A 14,250-nucleotide genomic window follows, 5' to 3' on the forward strand; every position below is an offset into this window, starting at 1 on the left:
TGACTCAGTGCATTATATTGCTGAAAGAGACAATGGAAAATAGGAAGCATTGCATTGTCCAGAATATTCAGATACCTCTTGGAGTTCAGTGTTTGTGGCACCACAACAGAGGTCCAAGGGCAAACCAGGAAAACTGAACCATATCATCAAACTGCCACCTCAAATTTCATAGTTGGGGATACAAATTCTGGTAAGAGACATTCACCAGGCATCTGCAACATCAACCCGTCTATCTGCTCGGTAGAGAATGTAGCATGATTTGTCACTCCATAACACAGCTTTCCAAACTTCCACATCCCACTGTAAACACTCTTTGCACCACTGTCAACTTATGACCTACAGCCAAACTTTGACTATACAAGTGCATGATAAAGGTGAAGCAAAGAACATTGATTAGTATCCCATTCTGCAGAGGATAAGAGTGCAAAAGATACTGAATGCACATTTTGCAAGTCACTCAGTAGATGAATGTGCATAAGGAATATAAGCATTCTGACAAAGATGAGTCTTAAGAACTTGGCCCCCTCTGGTATTATTAAAATAATACTTTGTCCCATTCTTAAATCAGGATCTGGGTATAAGATACTTTTCAGAAGAAGCATACACAGACAGTTCTTTTCTGATGAAAACTTGAACCCATTACTAAGAGCCCATGAAGAGACACGATCAACTGCTTGTTGAAGTTATAGGTTTTCAATAACCCTCGTTTTACATGAGTAACAGTAAATTGTGAAGTCATTAACAAAAAAAGGACATTTCTTGATGATATAGTTGAAATGATGTTCTCCCTACTCAGACTTGGAAGCCTTGGCTGAACAGAAAGTTTTTAATAAAAACAGGAAGGTGTCCCCTCAGACCAATATTAAAGAGATCTTTTAATATGCCATATCTCTAAGCTGTGGCATAAACTTTTCTGTCAAAGAACACTGAAACCAATGTTCTTGTTTCAGGAAAGCATCTTACATGTTTCTAAATGAAAGACCAAATGGTCCAATGTTGATCAGCACGTACAAAAGCCACAATGTATGTTGAAGTTTGTTGCTTTCTATGTACCAAAGAAGTCTTGCATTTATCATTTTTTCCAATATCTTACAAAGTCAGCTGGTCAGGACAATAGGTCGATGACTGTTTGCTTGTGTTGGCACCACTGCAGATTTTAGCATGACAATGAGAACTGACTTATGCCAAGAATCTGGAAACTCTTCCTCATGTATTCTGCTGCAAAGAAAGAGAAGGAAATCCAGAGAAGGTGATGGAATATGTTTTATTATTTCATAATGGATGTCATCAGGCAACCACTGCACTGGGATGAGAGAGTAACAGTGCTCTTTTTAACTCCTCCTTAACGAATGACTGACTGTGTCACTCTAGTCCATTTGTAGAAAAGACTAACCAATGTTTGTCTTGTTGGTTTTTTCAATATTAAAAATTCAGAATATGAAACTGTTGCTGAAATTCTAGCAAAATTTTATCCAAAAATGTCAGCTATGGCTGTGGGCTCAACAACAACACATTCATTATGATCAAAGGTAGACAAATGGTGTGTTCTATATCTACTTTTCATTTTCTAGATAGATTTTATCCCATATGATTTTTGAACTTGCTGTTTTATTAATTAATATATGATATAAATTGGATCCATAGTTGCTTTCGATTCTGATGTCTAACATAACATGCTCTGACACAAGCACATCTGAATGCAACGAGATTTGCTGCAGTAGAGTATCTACAAAATATACCCCATGCTCTGTTCTCGTCTCTTTTAGCGGCTTAGCACTCAGGGTTCCACGAAGGTTTTGAGTACAATGAAAAATGGAGATGATGATTTTGGAATTGTGGTTACTTCATGGACAAAACAATTTGTTATATACTTCACTGCTTCACTGACAGATATCTGACTGACTGCTTCAGCATTAAATTTTGCAACATAAGAAAAAGTCAGCCTGGTCCACACAGGCATTTGTGTAGGAGAACATGGTTCTCTTACAAGGTGAGCATTGTTCTCCTTGCAATCCATGTTGAAGGAGAACTACGAGGGTTGTTTGAAAAGTTTCATAAAAAATAAGTTAAACACATTTTTTTGGAAATAAATCATCTTTAATTCCCCACGTAGTCTTCATCTAGGTCTACACATTTGGTCAAGCGAGTTTCCGATTTTTTCATCCCATCTAAAAAGTAGGATTTGTCAAATTGTGCAAAATAGTCATTGACAGCCTTGATGACATCCTCGTTCAAAGAAATTTTTTCCCATCGAGTCAAAGTTTTAAAGTTTGGGAACAAGAAGGTCACACGGGACCAAGTCCGGAGAATAAGGTGGATGTAGAACCAATCTGAACCTCAATTTGTGCAATTTTGTAATTGTGACAGCCAATGCGTTGGACGGTGCATTGTCTTGATGAAAGAGCACTTTTCTGCACACCAATCTTGGCTGTTTTTTCTTCAGTTCTTATTTCAAACAGTCCAACAATGACACATAATAGACTCCTGTTATTGTCTTACCCTTTTCCAAATAGTCTATCATGATAATTCCTTGGGAATCCCAAAAAACAGTGGCCATTACCTTCCCATCTGACAAAACAGGCATTGCCCACTTTGACTGCTGCTTGGACTCAGGTGTGTAGTGGTGGATCCAAGTTTCGTCTACAGTCACAAATCGACGCAAAAAATCCTGTGAATTGCGATTAAACATCGCCAAACACTGCGTTGAAATGTCTTTTCACATGTGTTTTAGATTGACAGTCAACAACTGCGGCACCCATCACACGCACAGCTTTTTCATGTACAATTTTTTGTGCAGGATATTATACACCCATTCAGTTGAGATACCTACAATCTCAACAATCTCACGCACTTTCACTCAATGGTCTTCCATAATGATAGCACAGATTTTGCGAATCATTTCCTCCATAGTGACCTCAGTTGTGCGTCTGGAGAATGCATCATCTTTAATGGACTTACGACCACGTTTAAACTCATTTATCCAAAAATAAAGTCTTTAATGTTGGTGCAGAGTCCCCATGAACTGCATCTAACTTGCCGTTGATCTGTGTGGCCGTCCACTTCTTCAAATAAAAGTATTTTATCACTGCACAACACTCATTTTTCTCCATTTTTATGAAAAATGCGAAAACGGTCATTTTAAATGTTTGCCAAGCGAGAACTACATGTCACATGTGGCTAAAATTTTTCCAGGAGTAAAATTTTACATATGTGCCGACACTGGTATAAATGAACGAATTGTGTCGCCTTCTATTGGAAATTTACCATCATCATCATCAAATTCCCGTCATGTAACCTCAAGGGGTGTACAGGATATGATAGTACTACATGAAAAATTTACATCATTACTAACTTCCTATCTACAATTTTCCTCCAAATCAGTCTGTTACTTGTCAAGACTCCAACATTACCAGAGCTTATATGTCTAATGTCTAAGGCACTTTGTACCGTATCAATCCACCTAAATCTTGGTGTTCCTCTGGGTCGTTTTCCTGCCAACTTGGCAGAGAACACTTGTTTTGCTAATCTTTCCTCGCACATTCTGTTTAAGTGACCATACCACCTGAGATTAGCTCTGCTAACGCATTCCTGGATGCTGACAATGTCAAGTTCTTTCCTAATATTCTCTTTTTAATATGATATTGCCATTGATGCCATCTGTTCATGCCTCTAATCTTTCTCAGGACTCTCATATCTGCGGTCTCTAGTCTTTGGTCAAGTGTTTTACTTCTGACCCAGCTCTCAGATCCATAAGTTAAAACTGGTTTGAACACTGTCTTGTATACAGCTAATTTAGTGTTCTAATTTCTCTCTTATTCCATATGAATTTATTCAATTGACTTCCTACCACACCAGCTTTGTTGATTCTGTTGTCTATTTCCATATTTAATATACCATCTTCACTAAAAATCATGCCTAAGTAGCTGAAATGTTTTACTTGTTCCACAGGTTCTCCATTCACAACACAGTTGACATTTTCAATGATTCTGCCTATTTTCATTTTCTTTATCTTTTTATTGCTGACCTTCATACCCTATCTATTACAACAGTTATTCAATTTAGTCAGAGAATCTTGCAGACTTGCAGCGGATTTATTTAGAAGTATAACATCATCCGCATAAAGCAAAGAACTGACATTAACATCTCCAATTTTGATATCATGTTTAATACCACTTTCCTTCATAATGTGATCCATATAGATAATAAATAACAGAGGGGATAATGTACATCCTTGTCTCACACCAGATTTCCAGATTTAACATTAAACCATCTTCCTGTACTTCCTTCAATTTTAACTGCTGACTTACAACTCAAATAAAGACTAAGTATTGCTTGATATAATGCCCCATTGGCACCATATAACTGTAGCGTATTGAATAGCTTGTTTCTTGGCACCTTGACATATGCCTTTTCCAAATTGACAAAACTTAAATACAGATCTTTGCTATATTCTCATGATTTCTCCACTATTTGTCGTAAAGTGAAGATCTGATCCTGGCAGCCTCTATTTGACCTGAATCCAGCTTGTTCTTCACCAAGCTTTTCTTCCACAATTCTTCTCAACCGTGTCTCAAGTATACTTGCATATATCTTACCAGGAACACTCAGTAGTGATATACCTCTGTAATTCTCACATTCAGTTTTATTTCCCTTTTTATATATGGGCATTATGAGAGCTCTACTCCAATCATCTGGAATTCGTCCCTCTGTCCAGGCATTCTGAACTATGCAGTGCAGTCACTGTAAGACTTTTATACCACCATACTTCAGCATTCATTTCTGGTCGAATATCATCTACTCCTGCTGCCTTTCCACATTTCAAGCCTTTGATGGCTTTTTCTACTTCAAGTATGGATATGTATTCCTGACTGCATGCTTGGTCAGTGCTTTTTACCACTGTGCTGTCACCACTACTTGTTTCATTTAGCAGTTTTTCCAAGTAATTACTCCATACTTCAAGGATATCTTTTTCTCCCGTTTTCATGTCACCTTTATCATTTCTAACTCCTTTTACAGCACTCTTTCCTCAATTCCTAAGTTTCTTTTTACCATCTTCTTGATATTTATTTTCTATATTCTTGCCAAAGTCCTCCCATGACTTTTGTTTAGCTAGTTTTACACAGTGTTTAGCATTCTTGCATTTGTCCCTGTATTCTCTAAGAACACAAGCTGACTTATTTGCCAGGAACTTTTGATATGCTTTCTTCTTTTCCTTCACTGCCTCTTTAACTTCCTGTGTCCACCATGGAGTTCTAATTTTTCTATCCTTGCAGACAACTTCACCACATACCTCTCTAGCTGAATCAATCAGGGTTTTCTTCGAGGCTTGCCACTGAATCTCCAAGGTTTGATTCCTGTTCTCAAACTCTTTCATTTTTTCTTCAATAATCTTTGTATATTTTAGTCTACAGTTCACATTTGAGAGCTGCTCAACTTTTATTCATTTTAAAACTTTCTTACATATCATTATTTTCAATATGAAATTCAATTTTATGCTGCTCAAGACTAAATAGTGATCACTTCCAATTTCAAATCCTCTGTACACTCTTGTGTCCTGCGCAAGGGAGAAAACATCACTATCAACAATAACATAGTCAATGAGACTTTTCTTATTCCTTGCCTCTTCTCTCCATGTGAATTTGTGCACATTTTTATGTTTGAACATTTGTTTTTAGTAATAACCAGTCCATATCCTGAGGCAGAAATCCAACAAGTATTTGCCATTATTATTAGCTTTGCTCTTTTCTCCAAATTTTCCCAAAACATTTTTGCATATCTGACAATCACTTCCTACTTGCTATTTATATCCCCAACAAGGACCAACTTTTCCTTTTTCATTGTGTCAGTAGCTTTCTCTAGAGCATCAAAAAATTCCTCCACTTCTACCTTAGTAGAACCTTCTGTGGGACCATAGGCACAAATAAGTCTCATTGTCCAGTTTCCCATTCTGATATTTGCCCAAATCACTCTACTTGACACTGCCTGCTATTCAAGAAGATGAGCCTCGTATTTTGTGTTGAATACTATGGCTACTCCTTCTTTTCCTTGATTGTCATTGCCTGAATATAACATTTTGCATTTATTGCTCAGAAAGATCTCACCAGTTTTTGTTTTTTTTGTTTCAGTCACCTCTATTATGTCAATCTGGTACTTATCTAATTCCTCTGCTAGCTCCATTTCTTTGCCATTCAGGCTTCTTATGTTGATAGTACCGATCTTTAACTCTGGTGATGTTGAGTTGGGGTGTGTTTTCAGATTTGTTCCAGTAGCTGACTTTTCGCTGTTCGCCCTGGTTCCCTGGCGAAAACAATGGGGTACCTTGTTAACTGGGTGACGCCCCAGCCGGCATGAAATTTTGTCATGTTGTACCATAATTTTATATTTTGTTTTAACGAATAGAAATACAATTTGGTTAACTAAATCCCAAATTCCCAGCCCATCCTCGTTCGTTAAGTATCCAAGTAGATACCCAACAGGGTGCACCACGAGAAGGTGAGGATTGGACATTAGGTCAGAAGCCCTGGTCGGTTCTCCGCATTCCTTTAAAGGCTATGTGGAGGTCTCCTCTCAGTTATACAGCTTTGACCCTTAAGCACCCCTGGAAATTTACCAAACTTTTCAAACAACCTTCGTATGTTCTCCTTTAACATCTCACACAAGCAGTGGAAAAAATGCTGGGGGGGGGGGAGCAGGTTAAGATCTATTGCAGAATGAGCAGATGAGCATATGGAAGAGACCATTGACTCTATTATTAAGAAGGGAGAGAAATCATAGTTGTCGAGCATTCACTCAATGATATGAGCTCATTAATTTGTGCTCATATTACCCCAGAGAGTGTTGTGTCCATTAAAACCACCCACAAGAAGTAAGGGCAGAGGAAGTTGCAATATAAGATTATCAAGTTTGATCTCAGTTAACTCATAACCAGGTGGTAAATATATGGAACATACTGTAATCAGAAATCCCATTTCTAGCTACAAGAAATAATGCATTTTTGCTATACATTTAGGAAATGTTTACACATATTATAAAACTAAAAAGTTATCCTTTCCTTTTTATTTATTTATTCAAAATCAGCCATCGCTAACAATAAAAAGTAAAAAAATAAAAATTTAAGATAATCTGATAATGCCAAATAGCAGATATTCTACACATATAGTTTGAAAATCTAAAACATTATACTAAAATACACTAAAAGTGATAATTTTTATTCCAGATGTTTTATATCCATTATCAATAGAAAAATGGGCAAACTTACCACTACCTCCTTTGTTTCTTTTAGATGAAATTCATGTTCTGGTATAAGGAATGTTTTCCGAGCTTTTAGTTTTCCAGAATACCTATACACAAAAATTTCCAAGCAACTGCTTATTCACATATGGAATAATAAAAATATATAAATGAACTTGCTACAGAATGTTCTATGAGTAACTTTCAACTTTAAAATAACTGCTGTTTTTAAATTTTAGGATTGACTTTTTTTTTTTTTTTTTTTTTTTTTTTTTAACTGAAAGAATATTCCTTATTGTGTAATAAGATTCACATCTGTTTTGAAATTTAATTTTAACTTGGTGATTAATTTTAAATTGGAGAAGAAAGAAACAGAATTTTTAATTCCATAAAAGTATTTTAAAAAACTACATCTTTTGGGATAAGAATTAGTCTGTATGATTAATATTATGCAGAAAGCAATAACTGAGCATGTGTGATATTAAGATCACCTTATCTGGAGAATTATCAGAACCTACGAAGGGTCATCAAAAATGCAGTAAAGTTAAGTGTGATGTGATGAAAGAGAGGGGAGATTAGCAAAACATGGGTTTGATGGCAGATAGATAACAATAAGACTCAGAGAAGAACATGACCTAGTTAAACTGATGCAGTTAACCGGGCTCTAGAAAATTGGAATGTAAGCTCTGAAAAGTTAGGAAGTTAGTAATAATGTAAATTTATCAAGTGTATAGGATATTATTATCAAGTCTCCTATACACTCCATAAGGATACATGAGAAAATAATGATGCTGATTTAGATTTTTTTTTTTTTTTTGATCTTTTCATTAAGCAACAGTGTATGTGTGCACTGTGAAACGCACTTAAAGCATTCAAACCTAAGTGTGCCGGTTTATACTGTTTTAGCCTTCATTCTCAATGCCCCTAATTTTTTTTTTTTTTTTTTTTAACTCTTATAATTTCTTACAAAATTTTAATACTTTTATCCATGCTTTATATTCCATTCACAATATGAATTGACTTATATTAACAGAAAATGTAAAAAATACAGACTGTTAATGTTGATAAGTTATATTTATTTTTCTTTCTTTCTGAAATAGTATAACATTAAATATGAGCTTAAAATCAAAGTTTAAACATACTTCATACCTTTTAGTTTCAAATACTTGAAACTTTGCCATGAGTAGGGGAGAGAATACACCAAGGACCAATTCAAGGAAAGGGTTTGAGGAAATGATGATCCCAACAGGACTAGTAAATCTTAATGCAAGATAAGGCTAAGGTTACCAGAATAAATGACAATACTTTCTTGGCTACTTATTGCCAGAGAATGAAAGCAGGGATCTTTATCCTGTAACACTCCAATGAGCCTTAAAAGGTCCGAACCCAAAGCATCTTTTCCCACCCCCTTCGCCACATACATAACTATGTTTGAAGACATTCATATCTTTGTCATGTTTGCATACCATAGTTGAACTTTCATACTCATTTTTCCCATTCCTCCCTTGATGATCTAGTTTCCTTGACTCTCTGCATTAGATCTCATAACAAGAAGTAATTTCTCCAGGCTTCTGATGCCAAATGAATTCAAGTGCAGGCCATCCTTCTTATACAGGTCTTTTCTGCAATCAAAAAAAAAAACCCCACACATCTAAAAACTCACATCCATATCTTCTACATACCTGTTTGTGAAATCATTGCTATCATCGCCCTCCCTTCTTAACTCATTACTGTCATAATGTTAGGAAACATTGAAGCACAACCGACACTAGTTCTCAGATCTTGAAATGCCATTATAGATGGATAAAAAATCAGTGCTCTGCTCTCTGCACATGAAACAACTGCAGGTAGAAAGATGGAGCACAAACCTGCCATGGAGGAATGCTGTATGTTTGTTGCAGGTAATGTTGTCACTAGTCATATCAATAGCCTGTATAATCTCAAGCATACTAGCAGTCTGCATTTCTGTACATTTGATAAGCTCAATATTATGTGTTAACTTAGCTTCCAAATGCAGAGAAAAATACAAGTCCATGTAAAAGGGTTTTTGGAAAATACTATTTTTTAGGCATACTTAAAGGAATTGTTTCTATCAAAGTAACAGAGCAGGTTCATTTTCTTCAACATAAAGACTTTAAATGGGTGATGGACTACTGATAATGGACAGCATTGAAGAACAGAAGTGTACTCTCTCTCTCTCTTTCAGAGATCTAAACTTGGGACACATAACCAAGCTTGAACATGTGCACAATAAAGTCAAGGCAAAGAGACTTGATTCACACCCCATTTTGTAAAGGACAGAGTGAGAATATTCAATGCTGTTTTTGCGCTTTTTTTCTTAAATGATTCCTAAGAAATTTGCTTCAGTTGTTGCTACTGGAATAATAGTTTGTCCCATCCTTCACTCTGGATCTGGATGAAGAATGCATTTTTGGCAGAAGGGTATGTACACAAACCTGTTGATTAACACGCAAAAAAAGATATGATCAATTGCTAGCTGGTGATGGCTTTCGAAAATGCTCATATTTCAAGGACAGTATATTGTGAAATCATGAATATACAAAGCATTGTCTACTGTGGAAGGATCTCAAGTGGTTTAGACTGAGTTCCCTTTGACAGCAAAGAATGTTACTCTTAAGACAGATCCTTGCAGGATAATATGCATCCAGTAGGAAGCATATTATCCTGAGCAAAATGCTCAGGATAATATGCTTCCTGCTGGACTTGATATGGAAAATTCTCCCTGTTAAGTATTCTTGTTCTTCTGTAAGTATTCTGTTGTATAATAAGAGAAGATCTTCAGAAGATGATGGAAGATGTTTTATCATCTCATAATTGATGTCACATCATCCCCCCCCCCCCTACTGCACTGCCTTGAGACAGAGTAAAAGAGCTCTTTTTGGTTCCTCTTTGACAGTTAGTTAATTGCACAGCTCTAGTATGAAATGTAGACAACAGAGTGCTTTGTGGTTCTGAAGCAGAATCTTGATATCATTCTGCTGTTATATTAATATTAAAAATTCAGGAAGATATGAAGCCAATTACTGTGAATTTAGCCTGATTTTCTCCCAAAGTCTTCTGCAATGGGTTTTGGTTCAGCAACAACACACCCATTATATTCCAAAGTAGACTGACTGTGTGTTCTATATCTACCCTTCATTTTCTGGATTTTATCCCATACAATTTCTGCACTGACATAAACGATTGAAGATGTTTTGACTCTGATATCTAATGTAATGTGCACTGGCCTGAGTATGTTTAAAAATCATGAGATCTGATATGTTAGGGTACCTATGAAATATCTCCAATGCTCTATCTTGATCTTTTATCACTGATTGGTACCCAGGGTTCCATCAAAGCTTTGGATAGAGCAGAAATCAAAATGTTTTTGGAATTGCAGTTGCTGCTGCTCAGACAACATAATCTGTTACAAATGTCACTAATTCATGATAGTTGTTCGACTGACTGCTTCAGCATTAAATTTAGCAAGAGGGGGGAGAAAATTATTTCAGTCACAACCTGGTCAATTTTCCTTATGGGCATCCATGTAGGAGAACACAGTTTCTGTGAGGATATAGTGAAAATCAGATGAAAAATCACTTCCATATGTTTTCTTCATCATCCCACATGAAAATGGCAGAAGAATGGCAAGGGGAGTAGATGGTAAAATCTATTGCAGTATACTAATAGTCATATAAAAGAAGGTAGTGTGACCACTATTAAGAAGGGAGAGGTCATTACTGTCAAATACACACACTCAATGTTACATTATCTATTCATGTTAGCACTACAATATAAAGTGTCGTGTCCATTAAGGTCACACATTAGCAACCTGCAATACAAGGTTATTAAGATCAATCTCATATAACTCAGAATCTGGTGATAAATAAATGGAACATAATGTAATAAGAAATCCCACTGACAGGCAAATGGTTTCCCACTAGGATGGACAACCATACTTCCAGGTGGGGTGTTGAATCCAAGTGATGGTGGTCTGGAAGACAGAATAATAAGAGAAGTAGAGTGGAGAATATGGGAAGGATGAAAAGGGTCAGTGCCATCATTGAGAAGGGATTAGGGAAGTCAACATAAAGAAATAAGAAAAGGTTGGTTGACACAGAGTACAAAATGAATCTCAGACATTAAAATGTTTTGAAAAAAATTGAAGAAAAGAGCAAAGCAAATAACAATAGTAAGCCTGCTGGATTTCTGTTCAAAACATGAACTAGTCTTACTGACACCAGGTTCTACATAATAAAGATAGGCATAAACAATATAAGGAGAACATAAATAGAAACAGAGAACAGTCTTACCCATTATGGTACTGCTGATAGTGATATCTTTATAGTCATTCAGGGAAGTAATCCCATATTGAGGAGGATGAAAGTGAGTATCATACTGAGAAGAAAATATGTACAAATGTTTTCAAAATGATCAAAGTTGAAGAGCTTCAGAGATGAGCACAGACTGAACCAACTTTTCTAATACTACCTTAACCACCACTCCTGAGATGCTAAATGGTATATAATTTTCTACCTCGGTTGATGACTCCGCTGGTGCTAAAATTTAAACTAAACAGTGATGCAGCAGTAATTTTTCTAGCACTTTCCTGCAATGTGCAGGCTGATATCTCATTTAACTCCATGGCTATATTCACATTGAGATTCCTTAATACCCTGAATACTTCCAATTTAACCATTTAACCACTTCTATTCTCATATTGATTATAGTGATATAGGTCACTGCATACAGTCACCTGGATGATACATATGCCAAGCAATCACTCAATAATTCAAATATTTCTTCTGCTTCCCCCCCTCCCAATTCATGTTCATCAAAGTTACCCTTCCATAATCATTTTTTCTTTTGCTTGCTTTGAATTATAAGAGCTAGATATTATTCTTGTCCATGCTTTGTAGTGCTCATGAGACTATGGATCACCTTTCTCCTTATATACCGTTTCATTTTCTTTTCTTTCTTTCTTTTTTTTTTTTTTTTTTGAACCTCCAGTTTAATGATGTTACGTGTTCATTAACCCCCACTTAATTTATCCTCCTGAGCATAGCTACTACAATCTGATGCCTTCTTTCCTTTAATAATCCCCATGATCATTTCCCATGCATTACTAATATCCTTCCATTGTACACAGTTTACATTTCTTTTCTCCTTGAAGAGAAAACACCTTTCCTTCCATTCTGTGTCCCCATAGTTGAAGTTATACCCCACCACCCAGAATCAAAGAGACACACAGCAAGTGAATGTTCAGCCTTATTCTACATGCATTCAAAATATGCGGCCTTATTTTCTCTACATAATTTACACAGTTTTTCATTTTAAAACATCATACCATTCACTGACATGTTATGTGATCTATCAGATTTGATTATACCATTTGCCTCCTGCTGAAAGTTTGTTTATAGAAAATATATACCTCACTGTTATCAAATGGCAATGTAATTCAAATCTCAAGCAACAGGTAGTGTTATTAATTTCTCATTCTGTTATAAACTTCAGCCTATCCGAATAATAGAATAGCACGAATTATCCTTTATAGGACCTGTTTAGAGTAGTATATATCACAAACATTTAAAATTCTTATTTTCTCTTTTGTTTCCCACATAACTTTTTTTGGCTGTTTGAATTTGTTGCCAGTCTGTGTGGTTAGCAGAGTGACTATGCGCTTCACAACCGCATGCCTGGGTTCGATTCCCGTCAATGATGTGAGGAACTTAGGATCTTTCTCAGACATAGCCAAGTTAGCTGGGGTTTTTTCATCCTGCAAGTAGGCAAAACAGTCTTGAGAACTCAACGCTTCTACAGACATAGGATACACCAGGAGGCATAGGGCTAACCACCCTATTCTCGTATAACGGTTGTGGTTAAATGAATAGAAAACTCTCAACACCACAAGGTAAAAGAGGCAAAAAGGAAGAATAATTTGTTCCCAAATTTGAGGCAATTTCTTTTATAGACAAAACACACATCGATGAAGCAAATTGTAAAACATATTCTACTACATGTACAAGTGAAAAAAAAATAAATAAAAATAAAAAAAATCAGACTTGTGGAGTTCAACCTAGAGCCTGCAGGGTATAGTTCAAAATGAGAATTTTGAAAAAAGAGAATTCAGAACATGTCAAGCAGCTAGTTGCATATTGCAAAAATAGTTTGTTTGAAAATGCAAATAAAACATGCTTTTACCATTAAAATTACCACAGAAATCAGAAACTAAGCTAATCTGGAAATAAGCAAGATTAAATTTAAAAATCCGGTGGATCTGCTGAATAAAAATGGTTGACTTATAGGACTCCAGGAAAAAAATCTAGAACTTCCCATCTGAAGGATAGGTTCACTGAGTCACCAAAAAACTTAGTTTCATCAAAACATAAAATTATGCAACTTCAATTTAATTTTTAATCTGATGATTTCAAATGAAAGGATCCCATAATGAACAGTTTCAATAAATTGTACAAAAGAGTGGTTATGGTACATGTTTGGAGTTGTGGAGAAGCATCTTTTTGAAAGAACAATGATTAATAATACAGATTTCTATTTCTTGGAAAATTAGAAATTGTAGATTTCATACCAGCAACTAAGGACTTCATCATGTAAACAAAATTTTTGTCAAATGAATTTAATAGAAGAGAAATTGAAATGAAATCAATCAATCTCTTCAAGCTGAATGTTTTACTGATTAAAAAAACGAATGCTCCTTCTCTGCTGCACTTTATTCAAAATAAATCAATGGCAATTTGCAACCAAGAAAAGTTTTTTCCTCAGGACATAAGGGGTTCTTATTCATGTCCAAGTTTCTGGAACAGAAAACTATGTAGACATGGAATGCAAATAAACAATTCACTAGCCAAAATTAATTATTTACAAGGTGAAGTTTTGCTAATTTCAGCTAGCATTATTAGAGGTAATTTAACACTACATACTCATTGAAAGATGTAAATCAAAATGACCTGGATAACAAGAAAAGTCAAGTGCATGGAAGGTAACAGTGGCACGCTTCATGGT

At 35.7% G+C, this 14,250-nt stretch overlaps 1 protein-coding gene across 1 annotated transcript in view; it reads right to left on the reverse strand.

The window, feature by feature from the left end:
* tho2 (THO complex subunit 2-like protein) overlaps positions 1 to 14,250 on the reverse strand; it is a 779,097-nt gene that overhangs the window by 267,727 nt on the left and 497,120 nt on the right. Inside the window, exon 31 of the mRNA XM_090391861.1 lies at positions 7,259 to 7,340. Within this exon, the coding sequence (XP_090247987.1) occupies positions 7,259 to 7,340 (82 nt within the window). The remainder of the gene's footprint in view (positions 1 to 7,258; positions 7,341 to 14,250) is intronic.

This window comes from Typopeltis vanoorti, chromosome 4, assembly GCF_054136105.1.
Source record: "Typopeltis vanoorti isolate ZY-2024b chromosome 4, IOZ_Tvanoo_1.0, whole genome shotgun sequence".
Taxonomy (NCBI): domain Eukaryota; kingdom Metazoa; phylum Arthropoda; class Arachnida; order Uropygi; family Thelyphonidae; genus Typopeltis; species Typopeltis vanoorti.